Raw genomic sequence first — 15,656 nt, 5'->3', positions numbered from 1 at the left:
TTTTCCGTTCTTAGTAATGATGAAACCTGATAAAGGTGAAAATAGCACTGTCCAGATTCAGTGATAAGCCCGTCATATTTCACATAAATTTTGCGACACGTGAACTGTTCCAATTCTCAAGCTTGCGTGATCTACCGGTCCAGCTCGAATACCCAATTTTGGTGAAGAAACATGAATCAATCATTTCAGAAAATTGCAGGAGGATATGGTGATGGGATTCCAGGATATATTCCAATTATAACTTCCTTACTGGATAATCAATCCATTCTGTGAACTTCCCGAGCATGAAATGATTTAGGAGCTGATTGCATTGTCGTGTAGAACAATTTTGTGTTCAGTCAAAGTTCCATATCTCCAATCATTCGTTCTGGATTCACAATTCAATCAAATAGAAATACACTAATTGGAGTCGGTTTGACTTTTTCGTCGTGTCCCCATATTTGATGTTGTCAGTGACGTGACAAAGTTTCTGACTCACAAGCAGAAACCGACTTGCGGTACGGGACGCGTACACTGGAAATATTATTATGATTATTATTATCGAAACTGGAACCCAATATGACGAGGATGGTGGTATTATTACATTAGCTTGGTCCGTCTCATTATTAGCTGTAAAAAATTAGGAACAAATTTTTTTTAATGATTTAGGCGTGGTGATGGGGGTGTCGGGATGCTCTGGCACTTTATTCGTTATCCAGGGGGCGGTAGCTCGAAAATTTTGCGAAACACTTAAATAAACTGAGTAGAGACAGCATTTCTCATTTCATGATTTTATTGTAATTAAGTAAATGTATTCTGGCATTGGAACATAAATAATTTAATGCACTGTGAATCTTGCTACGTCAGCAATCACTGCCTACTATAGCCGAAAAAGCAATCCCACTTGTTGTCTTCAAATATAACTGTATTCCAATGACTGCTGAATAATTTGTTTTGTATATTTTGCTTCTTGTTTGACTATTCAGCAAAAGACACGTGTATCGAATTTCCAAGCTGAGGTCATTACCAATAGATACGTTCCTGCACCTGTTATCCCTCATGCAATTTCTACTAAATGAATGCTAGTCTGCCATCAAGATTACCGGAACACGACCTGACCTTCGATCTCGCCTTCTGTTACATCGTTTCGTCGGTTACTTTTTATATCATCTTCTTTTACTTTTCATTCGATGAGCATGCCTCCTCTTTTCATCGCCTAGGCGAAGGTGGGTATCCGATTCCGTAGACTACTGCAAGTCGTTTCGACACCTTCCTATTTTTTCATTGTGTCGCAATTTTGTGGTGTAGGCCTACTGAACCGACGAAAAATGCTAATAAACCATCGGCGGGCAACTTCTCCAGTTGACAGGCCGGACATGGGTACAAGTGCCGATGCGATAGTCCGTATGTAATTCGCACGTCTCAGCGCTTGCAGCAAAGAATTCCCCAACATGTCCCACGGCAAATTTGAATAAGTAATGTTTCTTCAACTCCATCATCCCAGTCTGTTAAAACACTGCTTGATTATGATCAAGTTACTAGTTGTCATTCGGCTATCGGACAGCATCTCTTATCCCATCCAGAATGTGCTAATCATTACAATGACAGTCCATTTTCTATAGTTGTTCGTGGTCGTTCTCTTTTTCATTTGAAGGTCCTGAAGTCTACAATCATAAAGCTGCGAAAGCCGATTCTCTGTCGCCAGAAGGAGCGCCTCTACACTCTTGGAATATTTCATTAATATTTTGTGTTGTTATCTCCGGTTATTTATAACCGAATATGTACTCGTTAACGTTTGTTTTGTATCGTTACTACCGTATCTCGCCTGTCTACTAGCTTTGTTTATGTTATTATTACGTAATACAGACGAAATAGTTCCTACATTTCGAATTTGTTTCACCCTATTACTGACGTTCGCTACTGATGAGTGTCAGCCGAAAAGCTTTTAGCGAATAAATTAACAATATGAAGTTATTCTTTCACGTTGTTCTGAAGTTCTGTACCGCAGATGGCTTGTTCGATCAAAGTTGTCAACAACTTCTTTGAACTCTGGATGCATGTTGAACGTAGAAACCCTTAGTAAAGTAGTGCGGATGAGCGGATCGACAAATTCTCTGGTCCGGCTCCGATCCGGCTCCGGCCCCATCAGGAAAAGTACTGATCCGACTCCAATCCGGTTCCGGTCAAAAATGAAAAAGTCTGGCCAGAAATCCGGCCCTATTCGGTACGGAAGTTCCGTGAATTTATAAATATGCCCCGTTTATGCTCACACTGGCTTGGTGGTTATTTACGTGTGGTTGGTTGGTAGTTATATAGTTATAAAAGTTATGCTTATCCATAAAGATTCTGGCCGGATCAAAAAAGTAGTGATCCGACTCCGATCCGGCTCCGGCCGTAACAGAAAAAGTACTGATCCGGCTCCGATCCGGTCCGGTCAAAATTGTAAAAGTCCGGCCGGATATCCAATCCGGCTCCGGTCCATGATCTGCACTATAGTAAAGACTGCATGCGAGCATAAGTCAGATTGGAAACGCCACTATTTCTTGTTACCGTTCATAGTCCAAAACGTTTGCACACAAATGCATGTAGATTCGAGCCGCGGGCCACGTAATCATGTAAGATTGGAAGCTGTCCGCGAGCCGCTCAATATACCGTCGCGGGCTGTATGTTGCCCGCTCCTATAATAAACCAAACCGAACTGCGGAAAGGAATTTGAAATGTTGAAAAGGCATGCCGTCGTTACCTAGGTCAAAGATGAGTTGGGCGAAAGAAAAGATGCATTTGTGGATTTATTAGTCACAATTGAGCTTTCTTTTCTCCCTCTCCAATTTCTCAAGAATCACGTTATTAGTGAACCGTTGGTATCTGAATAAGAGAAGTTGATGGCAAAAGTATGTGATATACTTGTTTTTTTTTTTGCGGGGAACTATGCAACGCACCTATTGTTCCCAATGACAAGTCAACGGGAATAATATTTGCAATAGTAAAACTGGATTAGCGTACTGGTACAGCCTGATTGAAGAGGAACCGTCTGTGTTTACGCAACTTCCTACAGGTCTTGCAACCGCATGCCTTGATGTAGTTGAGTATAAAGGAATCGTTTATATTACAACTGGGAATGCAACCTTTAGTTTCAATGGAAAGTATGGTCGATTGGTCGTATGGACAAAGTTATATGAGAACAATTCTCGCGAACAATATAACAGATGTATTGGATGTGAGAAATATGTGTTGATGGTTACAGGAAAATGTGTAGGCCTAGTCATGTACGAAATCGGCATTGGAAAATTGTCATCAATTAATATCAAATTAAGAATTACTGACACTTATTGGTATAACTTTTCTGTTGCGAGTAAACGGAAGTGTATGTATGTCGTTGGTGGCAAGTACTCATAACTTATCACGGAAAATCGCTTTTGAGATAAGCTTGAGAACCATGCAGTGTTTCCGGATTTTAAACTTACCAATAAGTGGTGTTGGTCAAAGTCAAGAGTGTGTATATTTGGGTTCAATGAGACTGTGTAGTGCAGGGGTCGCCAACTCAAAATGGGTCGCGGGCCACTTTTCCGAATGCCGAGATGCCGCGGGCCGCAGGACATCAATATCGATATAAAAGTAGGCAAAGCAGTTCAGCAACCACATCTGATAACTCTTCGTTATTACAATGCTGTGCTCTCTAACATGGGCGACGGTTATAGTCACCACAAAAGAAATAATATTTTATTGAACAAACACAAATACAACAAAAGTATCATGATCATCAATTTCCAATTTCGTTATATTTTGAACTATGAGCTGTACACGATACCTGACACTCTGTAGCCGCTAAAACAGGGGTGGCCCACATTTTTGCTCTTCATGGCCGCTTTTCGATTACTCATGTAGCCTGCGGCCGCATACCGGTTGTTATAGTCGTGATAAACTAGCTGGGGCCAAATGCCCACGTTAAACTGTCCATGTCCATTGCCGGTACACTCCGAACTAATCAATTTATGCACATCGGCTTACTATGCGGACCGAAATCGTTAGTAGTTATGTTGTAATAGCCACAGGACACCCCGGTCTGTAGTCGCGCGAAGCGCGAAAAATTTTTCATGTTTATTAGTGAATTTCGTCAATATTCGTATGGTTTCACATATTACTATAAAATATTTATCCTTTCTCGGCCAATGTGATCAGATTCACCGATAGAGCTGATGCAGGGGGTATCTTAGAAAACGTAGGGTTGTTATCAAAAGTGTCGACAGCCGCATAATTTCCCTTCTACTACCGCAGATTGGCCACCATTGGATTAAAGAATCAATATTTGGATTAGCTAGACACGGTAGGCCTACTTGCTAAACAACTATCTCCTCGTAAAGCATGGTCTTTTGGAGAGCCCGAAGTCGTTTTTCACGCGTCTCAGTCTTGGCAGTGGTGGGCCATTGCACGTCAAGGCAATATTATGCCCATTCGTACCAGCAAATTCTTCATCCATGGAATGATATTACCATGTCGAAGCCGTATCAACTAGTAAGGAATAGTGATATTGGGCACAGTGTAATGGCTTACTTCGAACAACAACAACATTATGTTTCAATTGAAATAATTTTCAGCGTTTAAAAATGATTTACTAAGCGTTTTTCTGAAATATGTTCAAATCAGGTCGCGGGCCGCAAAATAGGACCTCGCGGGCCGCATGCGGCCCGCGGGCCGCGTGTTGGAGACCCCTGGTGTAGTGTGTATGCCATCAGTCATGGTTCAGATGAAGTACTTTACAATGATGTAACAAAGAAATGGCCATATATTCGGGGTTTCGCCATCAAATACATTGACGGATGCAAAGCTCATATCGCAGACCAATTATATTCATACGGAGGAAAATTGGGGACCGAGATGCCTGGATACTTGACTAATAACAACTAGCAGTGTAACTACGCTGTGTGAACGCTTGTTATGCTTGAATAGATGAAAATGATTTGTTCTTGACAGGGCTTGTCATGGCAGTGAGAAACTTGAATCATAGCAACTTACAGCGTAGCTACGCAGTAAACGGTTGAATAGATTAAAATGATTTTGTTTTTGTTAGAGCACGGTATTATCGTGAGATACTTGAATCCAGAGTGGAATTGGCTGCAACGTCATGAGAAACGTTCTGTCTAATTAATTATTAAGGTCGATTGGATGCTTATCGGTCACAGACAGGGGTTCCAAATCTTGCGGTCGTTCGCCATTATCTGGGGATCGCGATGATGTTGGACGTAATCGGCTTCCTATGCCGTTAGATAAGTTTGGGCAAGCTGAATTTTTTTAGTAATCCCCTTATCAAGTCTTGAGCTATGCCACGGATCATTTTCAAATGGGAAATGAGGTCGCGACCATAATAGGCTGGAAATCACCGGATGTGCAACCTGTTGGTGCTTTTTACATTGGCCTAATATATGGAAGAATCAATATTATTGAGAGAATTCTTACATAAAATTTAACAGCCAAATGCATATAGTAAGTGCCCAACAAGTAACATCGACTATCCTATGGTGGCCCCAAGATCAGTACTTTTTTGGACGGAAGGGGGAAGGGGAGAAAAATGTTCTTTCGGACCTGATTAAAACACTTAAACAGATAACCGCACCAACCGCAGGGCTCTCAAACACAATCCTACAGGCCAGACACGGCCCGCCAGATGATATCATCCGGCACGTAGAGGAATCTATTGTAGACCCTAGCAAGTAGCAATCACCAGAACCCACACTACAGATGGCCCGATTCATGACCTATGTTCCACTCCATTCCTGTTTAGTGCATACAGTCGATGGGCAATGATTTGCTATTGTGACGTCATATTGACGGTCAATGTGGTACACCTCATTTTAACATCCGCTAGTGGGCGCTAACGAGTGTCCGGGATTTGCTTCACAAAAATATGGTAGCCCTACTCTATAGTCACAACACAATGACTCGGACTCGACTTTCTACTCACTGACTTGGACTCGGTGGTGAATTGAAAATGACTAGATTAGACTGGAGTCAAAACTGTAAGAGTGAGATTGGCTTGTGAATCGGAACCGTGTGACTTGGTTGCAACTCCCTCTGACGGTGTTCGACAAAGTACCAGTGATGATCATCGGACAGACTCAGATAGGGTTCGGACCGAATTTTGCACAATTTTGAGACAGTAGGATCGGATTTGTATTCTGTCGCGGATTTTGTTTCGGCTATTTTCGGATAGTTGTAACTTCTCCTTCGGATATTTTTGGATAGTTTTGACCAGACGTGACGTGATTTCAAGTCAAAAGAATAAATCGTCAGCTTGACAACCAAACACAAACATCAAACACGTTCTGACAGGACTGGTAACACTCTAAATTTGTTATGTCCCAGCAAATATATATCAGCTAACCCTAACCTTAGCCTTATTAACAACTACTCGCAGATCAGCTGTAAAATTAGGATTCTTCGGAAAAGTTATTCGATTCGGATTTTCCGGATTCTGTTAGGCCTTAGTCGGATTCGCATGGATTTTCGGTTGGGATTGTTCGGATTCACACGGATAGTTCATAAGAGACTAAGCCAGGGGTTCTCAACCCACGGCCCGCGGGCCGCATGCGGCCCACAGACGATTATTTTGCGGCCCGCGACATCTTTCATTATAACGCAAGTACTACTGACACGGTATTGTTACAAATTAATTTTGGTTCTTAGCACTTTTATCGTACCGTCTCTGTTTCTTTTGATTTCTTGAATGCAGTGGTTCTCAAACTGGGGCGCGCGCCCCCTTGGGGCGTGAAAGGATCTGAAGGGGGCGCGAAAATGAGGTCGACTGAAAAAAAATGTTCGCGCTGCCCGCAATTTATCTCCAATTCATAGTTATTTCACCGTGTATAGTCTGGTTTCATATTTGAGAATTATCCCATCAACAGTCATAACCTTCCATGCCATCAAACTAGCCGTTTGTATTCCTAGCATTCTGGTTGCATTTTGTTATATGACGTTAGGGGGTTCGAAATTTTTTCCCTTTCAAAAAGGTGGGCGTGTCTAAAAGAGATTGAGAACCACTGCTTTAATGGGGCGTTTCTTGATATATGCTCGACTTCAGATTGTTATTGTTTTGAATCGGTATTAGGCTGGAATCGGATTCAAGAGAATCCCGCTATGTAGTAGGCCTACACTTTTAAAGAGTGTTTGACGCGATGCGAACAGTTGTTGAGATTGCCGACTACGTGACAGACGTATCGTTCAAAATTGCTTAGAATATGGCTAAACCCAAGAAATGTGCTATAGAAGGTGTGATTTCAATAAAACCTTAACATTATGTGCGAATATTTGCTGTTTCCGGAACTTAGCGGCAAGGGCAACATCACCTGACAAATTTCTAAGATACAGTCGTCCGATTCAATCGTGACCAGACGAGTAACATTATTGCCAGTCGATCTTTTATCGCATGTTCTGAAACACGTTGCCGCGTATACTACTTTAACCCAGCCTCGGACGAATCCACCGACTTGGCATAATATATGCAGAGGAAATGCTGGCTGGGCAAACGTGGGGAGGGGACCAGCGAAAAATATCGACTTGGCAAAGCCGGCTTCTGCTCCAGGCATGGAAGGAAATGCTAAGGGGTGATTGGTTTGCACAGAAATGGCCCGGAATGCCACTTCTTCTCATATCACTCAGAGCTCATTGTGATAATGGCCTCTGTAACGCAAAAGTTACCGTAATTTATACTTGCTCGCTCACGCATTGAAACAGGGAGTTCGGTTCTCTGGTGGTAGGGTTCGAAGTTGCATATACCGACTTGGCAACGAATGCAATGTACCCTCCATGAAAAGATTTACTTGCGCCGCTAGAAGATAGGCCTATACTATATATTCTCACAACAAGCAGCAGCTGCAAACTTACGAACGCTGTCCATTATTACTTTATAATGCATAAAAATGTACTAAATAACCGTATACGGCTGGTAATTAGGCTAGAGTAGCCTAAATTTAATATTAGCCCACAAATACATGGTAATATTGTTCTGCGGCCCGCAGCGTCTTTTGCTGTTAAAATGCGGCCCGTTATGCAAGGGAAGTTGAGAACCCCTGGACTAAGCTATCGAACGGATTCGGTTTCTCAGAAATCAATATTCGCTCATCACTGCAAAGTACCGGAACTAACTTCAATTTTTAGGTATGTATTTCAGAGATGGTCAGTAACGAAGTACTTCTACTTTTTGGGAGTACTCAAGTAGTTTTCCTCTACTTCTGGTACTTACTCAAGTAGATCTGATTTTCTCTACTTCTACTTCGTAATATTTTGTGATCCACTTACTTACTTTTCGCTATTTGCGGTTTGTCAAGTAGAAGTAATCTAATCTCCCAATACGAAAGATAGCCTGAGGAATTTCGGGGCTGTTTTCACGGAGTACCAACATTTAATATTCATAAAAGTCAAGTAAATCCCGGAAATTTTGTTGCGCTTCGAACACAGTAGTTATGGAATGACAAATATGTTGTCACGAAAGTATCAGTGAATATAATTTAGGTACAGGATTGCTTGGTTCCGCTCACACCGCATTGTCGCCCTTATCAAATATTTCATCACAGTAAATATGGCCCACCGCCACCATAACATTTGAAAATACCGTTTCGCAAACTAGCAATTATCTATCATATCGTAATCTAGCAGCCCATGACGTGTCCTGCCAATCTGGAAAATCCGGCTTTTTTGAACGTTACACCTGTTTTGGCAGATCACCTTTGAAGCTTTATGGACAAAAGACATGAAATAAATATTTCACTTTCAATTCCGAGTATCATACTTTGAGTTCTAATTACTTTCAGCTCTTTTGTCTGCCGAATATACATGTTGAAGCATAAAAGCAAGAGTAGTAATGCCTCTATTTTCCGAAAATAAAGCCACACTAAATATAACTTTTACAATCCACAATACTTGTTATTAACTTTTATACTAATCGCGCAAAGTGTTGAAACCGTATCCGATGCAACTTCTCCGAACTGATTTTCGCCGAAACTTGGGGACTTATAATATGGGGTAGGGCGCCATGCAATGATATTCTCTGAAACGGGGTCTTCTTGAAAACAAAGGGTTAGTATGGCATTTTTATACCAATACTCTAATTTGCATCCCATTATACGAAAGAATGCTTATTCTGTCGAAAATTGATACCTCCATGGATGCATCAAAACGAATCAAGCTCTCCGCACCACATAGCTCAATTTGCAGCTTTTGACAGTCCATGCAGACGAATTAAGACTGTTTTCAAAACTACTTACTTACTTGAATAGATTTAAAGTCAGTCAATTTTACTTCTACTTCAAGTAGTTTTAGGTGGCTTATGGAAGAAGTACTTCTACTCATACTTGAGTAGATTTCATTCGTCGCTACTTCTACTTCTACTTGAGTAGCTTTCTTGACTAATTTGACCACCTCTGATGTATTCCCAACATTGTTATCTATCAAATTAAAATAATATCTGATAGGACTTGTTATTATTAATATCATTCACATCAGTGGTGCTTATAGCCTGTTTAAGGCTTCGTGCTCCACGGCATTACAAGTTATACAGTACAATGAATATGCATTTCTTTGTCTCTTGAATGTTCGTTCTTGCACTCTCTCAGGCACTCTCTTCAAGCGGTCTCTGTCACGCGCGCTTTATCATCGTCTCTTTTTGCTGCCGACTTATAGCTGGGCCCACTGTGCTTTTCAAGTCACTGCGACTGCAGTGAGGTCGGCGATGAGGAGCCCATAGAACAGTGGTTCCCAAACGGTGGGGAATTCCCCACTGGTGGGGAATTTCGGGATTTCTGGTAGGGAATAGACTCACTTTTGAAAAAATCTTTACAGTAATATTCTCCTTTATTAAATGTCGTTTTGAAATGCCGACCGAATATTTCATAGCTTATTTGCAATTCAGCGATTCATATTATCAGCGCCTCCAATTAGCGAGAATCGCCTGGATAGCAACACGCGATCTCCAGAATAGTTTTATTCATTTGTACACCATCATCGGTCACGAAACGTAGTGATAGAAAAATTATGATTCGTTGTAATAGAGCTCATATTGCTGAACAATGAATATGTATTCAAGTGAGATCGTGGACTCGCTAATTGATAGCACATTCGGACTCGTTACAAATGAAATTACATAGTTATGTTATTTCAAGTTCTTTTAGTATTGTGCGAAAGTGTAGTTAACGACGGCTTATATATATATATATAGCACGCATAAGTTCGTAAACACCAGGAAGTTTAACCGACCCATGTATTACTCGGCATTTAATACTCATGAAAATTGATGCTACCCCGCAATATTTGGAAACTTTTCAAACCCCTCCTATTTTTCTGTTGGCTGCGCGCCGGGGGAGATACATATATTTACGGTGGCGCGTTTACGGTTACCAGTTCACCGCTGCATTTTATTGTGTGCTGATCAATTCCGGGGATATTAGCAATCACCAATAGCACGTAAGCAAAGGCTCGCAGAATTTTATTGGAGGTAGCACTTTAAAGGGTAGATATGGACATAGAGATTTTAGGTGGGGAATTAGGCTCGGAATAAATCGGAAGTGGGGAATTAGGATAAAAAGGTTGGGAACCACTGCCATAGAACCTCCGACACATAGTAATTAGTCCGAATCGGTAATCGAACCACCACCATTGTTGACGTGACGCTGGCGCTTAACCAACTGCGCCACTCGCTTCCCTGATAGGACTTGTCATAATAGGCATATCTTTGGTTGCCATGAGAAACATAGATAAGATGTGTTACAGGTGTCAAATATATATATATATGCATTGTTCAAAAATAATATGCACAATTACACATGCACATTCAAATTTGCATTGAGTTCAAAAAACACTACATCATGAGGACGGTAAACAACAGAATCTGCATGTACTTCTACGAGACAGGCATCGTGATATGTTGAGTTAAGCCGACGATTCACTTACTTTGAGCCCGGTCATTTGAGGAAGGATATCTAGCAGCGTACAGCAGAACGTCATACGGGGAATGTAAGACACACACAGACCTATGCGCTGCGTTGGTAGTAGTATAGATCGCTTGTGACCTGCAATTGTTTCTTATGGGCCATTTGGTGATGTGCCTCGAAACTCGTGTGTTGGTGATGGTACCCTTTAGACCCCCCTATCGCTCGTGATGTGCCATTGTTTCTTATGGGCCCTCTGGTGACCCCTTTCAGGTATAGCGCTCGCTCGTGACCTGCCGTGAAAACTCGTGTTGGTGACCCCACCCTTTTCGAGTCCCTATCGCTGATGACCTGCCATCTCGTGGGTGATGCCACCCTCTCAGGTATACGTCGTGTTGATGACCTGCCGTTCTTGGTAGTGTACTAACGTTACAGGTATAGGGATCTCTGAAGAAGTGGTGTTGAATATCAAGTACAGAATGAGTGACACCATTACCTAATATGCATATTCAAAATTACTGAATATGAACGATTCAAGTTAATCCTAACGTTTACGGTGATTGTGACACCAATATATCGTTATTCCTATGGGTTCGGCGGTGATTCGTACTTTCGGGTATAGGCTGCGACGGCATGTCGTACTTTCAGTAAAAAGGTGTGAAATAGTTTGCTAAATCTAGGAATCACTTGCAAGGTAATATTTGGTAATAGTTTACCACAGAGCCGGCGTAGACGGCGATTTGAATACCAACAATAGCCGCGCTCACAAACTAACATTTCAAAAAGGTGTGAAATAGTTTGCTAAATCTAGGAATTAATCGCATGGTAATATTTTGGTAAACCGACAAGAACCGCGCTCACAAACTAACACTTCAAAAAGGTGTGAAATATTTGTAAAATCCTACGATCACTCTCTCACAAGATAACACCTCATACATAGTCATCTTTCAATACTTGGTGTCATAGCCATACCGATCACTCACAAGGTAATATTTAGGTATTTAGTTGTCACAGAATCCGCTTTCACTGGAAAAATAATAAGTATAATAAGTAACGAATAACAGAACCGCCACCGGCGGGAACTTGAATACCAACAAATTGTCACTTATTTCCGTCCTAACCCTAATCCTTTGTGAGGTTACCGCATACTCAAATAGGTGTAAAATAATTGTAAAATCCTACGAGCGCTCACGAGGGTAACGAATAACAGAACCGCACCGGCGACGACTTGAATACCAAAAAATTATCACTTGTCGGTATAACTCTAATCTTTTTAGGAGTTTATTCTTTTTGAAACTAAATATTACTTGACTTGACCAACTTTCAACTCCGTTTACGATTTTTCACACAGTCGCTATATGTTTTCACGCTTCTAGAGTAGGGTTGACTTTAGTTGCGTCATAAGAATCATGATAATATTCAATCAATGTGTTAATTTACCAACTTGAAATCTCACTCGCGGTACAAGTGAAGTTGAATCGTATCAGAATATTGTAATTTGTCACCTTGACATCAGGATAATATTATTCAAAGTCTGTAACCATGGTAATCACTAATATCAATAATGTTGAGAATTTTGACCTCGTGTTTGTCGGATTATTCACACAGTGGTATAGTCCGCGACTGCAACACCAATGGGAGCACGTTCGAGTCCGACCGAGGTCGACATCCGAATTCCGATATCTAAGTGCTGGAGGTTTACCTAGGCCCCTCCTCGCCAATTTGGTACAAATTACTCTGCGTATCGCGGATATCAGAGAATATTTTACAAATGTAATTGTTTCCAGTAACCAAGACTAAAGATGAAACAACAATTTCGTTTGCTGATTAACAACCGGTACAATACTTTATTGTCGGAATTTGCGACATCGAATTGAAACATACGCACATTACACAGTACGAAAATACCACTTTGGACTCCGGGCGGCGTCATTTATTCCGTGTTAAACTCTGTTCACACCCTGTCGAATGTGTGAAATGTACATTACGAGGTTTCACTTTAAGATTTTGATCAGCACAAGAGCAATTCATCAGAAACAATTCATAAGAAAGAATGGCACATCACAAGCGATAGGGGGGGGGCTAAAGGGTACCATCACGAACACGAATTTCGAGGCAAATCACCAGAGGGCCCATAAGAAACAATTGCAGGTCACGAGCGATCTGTACTACTACTTGCGTTACAGGCAGTAGAGCTGTTTTTGTACGGATTTTTTTCCAGATTTTAATAACCTAGGTGGTTAGATTGATAGGTTTCCGAAAGACCGATGCACACGGAATTTTCCTCAGTTCCTAGAAGCGATGTAAATCCACTCTTTTTTCGACCATTTTCTAATATACGGTAATAGTATTTACGGTGATAATTTTTGTGGCCTTGTCATGTCAAAACATTGTGTTTCAGGTATGCCGAAAGGGAGAGTTATGTTTTTTTACAAATTTTCATCTCGGAAGGGTCGGCGATGTAGTTTGGAAAAAGATATTGCTTACTATTTGAAAAAAATCATGAAACTGATTTGCAGGAAATTAGTCAAGTTCATTGAGGCAACCACGTTCAAACTATAGTGTCCTAATTTGCAAATGAAACACTTCCAACATTCAGATATGTCACAAGCCGAAAATCACTGGTCAAAAATAAGCACCCATCATTTCGAAAATGACAGGCAACAAACACTCATATCCACATCTTTCGTAGTAGGAGCTTGCTTATCTTTTTCAGACACTACGAATTTTTCCAGTTCTACAGTACCTATCTCTGTTCCCAATTGCTTTCCATATATATACAACTTGTCTGTGATATGAACTTTGCATCCCGAGTAGCATTTTCCAATGCTGAGACCTGGAATAACTTCCCATTGCTTTCTTATATCATTGTAAAACGCAACTTTCATAAAATTGTTACTGATAACATACAGTACACAATCCCGTTATAACCGAATGCAGATCCCTCCGTGACTGAAATTGGCATCGATGAAATCTGGGTACATTGCAAGGTTCTCAGATTGATCTTAAAAGCAAGCTTATTATTAAAACATTCAATGACATAAATGCATTCTCCGAGACTCCTAACAGCAAATGTATTACTACTCCATAGTCCATTTCTTTCGATTTTAATTGATGTTGACTTGCCACCGCCAATTTCATATAGGACTGCTTGTCCTTTTGTGACCATCGCAATGTATTTTCCACATTTGATACACCTGTTGTATTCTTCCTTCGAATCATTCTCGTACAATTTTTTCCATTCAAATCCATCGTAACTGAAGAGGGAATTGCCGGTTGTGACATATATCATTCCTGTATATTCAACAACATCAAGGCAATCACTTTTTATAACCGGAGGAAGTTTGATAACTACCGACCATTGCTCTTCCATTAGGCTGTAACTGTACACCGTCCTAGACTTCTTATCACATGATATGATGCCAGTCACCTGTTCACTGCAAGCCGGTGGCACTTTCGGATTTTTTTCCAATGCATAATCACGACACACTATTTTGTGCAAACATTTCCTCGAATCAGTCACCAACGTCTCAGGAACAACATTTTCTCGTATAAATTGCTGGGGAAGAAATGTCAGATCAATTGACTGGAAGCAATCATCAAAGACGCCTTTTCGTCTATCCATGTCGTACTTGATCCAGCTCGCTACAGCATTCCATTTCAATATTTCATATTTCTTACCCCAGTTTTTCACAAGAGACAGCAAGTAAAGGAAGTTATCTTTTGGTAATGACTGCAGCTCCTGTGACTCAACAAATGCCTTTAGATTTTCCCGAAAAAAGATTTGAATGGTGGTTTTCAAAAGTTCCTTCTGATAAACTAGAGCCACCGATAGCATCTCCGCTACATTTTCCACGGTGACATTCTCGGAAAGAAATTCAACGTAGAGATGCGTCAAATCATGGAGGCAAAAGAAATCCGATGCTTTGATGAAATCAGTGATGTGATCCAAAGTAAAATCAACTTTCCCGGTATAAATAAAGTTGATGCATTGTTTCACAACATCCCCAGGGGTATCAGGGAATGAGACAATTCCAGTCTTTGACTCTTTTGTATCACTCGAAAACATGGCGTAAAAATATTCCGACGCGGCTATCAACACAAATTTATGAACCTTGATTTCGTCTTCGCCAGCAACTAATGTGATGTCACAAACCTGTTCTTTGTTTTTCAATACATTCATGGAATCGAGCATGAATCGTGGATGGAAGGAACATATTTTTGGAGCCATATTTCATAGGAGATCAGGTATACACATATTATGCTGCAAAAACGTAACAGATATACAATATTGCAATCAGAACAATTCCAAAGACGTTGCATGTTTTTTTTAAAGAATGCACCGACAATAACATCAACGTTTCCCTCCATTTAGGGGTGAGATTGTCGATTCTAGGAATTTAACTAAAGGTTATGGCAATTATCAGATTGCTTTCAAACAAACGGGGGTAAATAATTTAAATTTGCGAGTGGAAAATTGCCTGATATCGGCTTAAACATAGAATTGGTGCAATCTACAATGATTCTTCATTTTCCTGAATAGCCAAACGGTAAACCAAACATGCGAATTAGGCTATATTTTTATCAAATATGTTAATACAGTTAAACTTATAGACAACAACAAGAAGTTCTGTTTCTTGCATAGCGATAGGGTTGTGATGACTCGAGTCACCTGCTCTAGATCTTGTTCATTATCATAATACAAGATCCACGTCAAAACACCAAGTGTCCGAGTGATAGAACACCGCTTCACATTAACAA

At 40.7% G+C, this 15,656-nt stretch overlaps 1 protein-coding gene across 1 annotated transcript; it reads right to left on the bottom strand.

Moving 5' to 3' along the window:
• Nucleotides 1-13,077: 13,077 nt before the first annotated feature.
• Nucleotides 13,078-15,155, bottom strand: LOC145437754 (kelch-like protein 3). The gene has a single exon (XM_080315048.1). It carries the CDS (start codon nt 15,124-15,126, stop codon nt 13,780-13,782), a length of 1,347 nt encoding a protein of 448 aa, XP_080171174.1. The 5' UTR covers nt 15,127-15,155; the 3' UTR covers nt 13,078-13,779.
• Nucleotides 15,156-15,656: the final 501 nt, after the last annotated feature.

The sequence above is a fragment of the Botryllus schlosseri genome, chromosome 1 (assembly GCF_051294905.1).
Source record: "Botryllus schlosseri isolate E-star chromosome 1, Bs_hap1, whole genome shotgun sequence".
Classification (NCBI taxonomy): Eukaryota; Metazoa; Chordata; class Ascidiacea; order Stolidobranchia; family Styelidae; genus Botryllus; species Botryllus schlosseri.
This window is presented reverse-complemented; position numbering and strand designations above follow the sequence as displayed.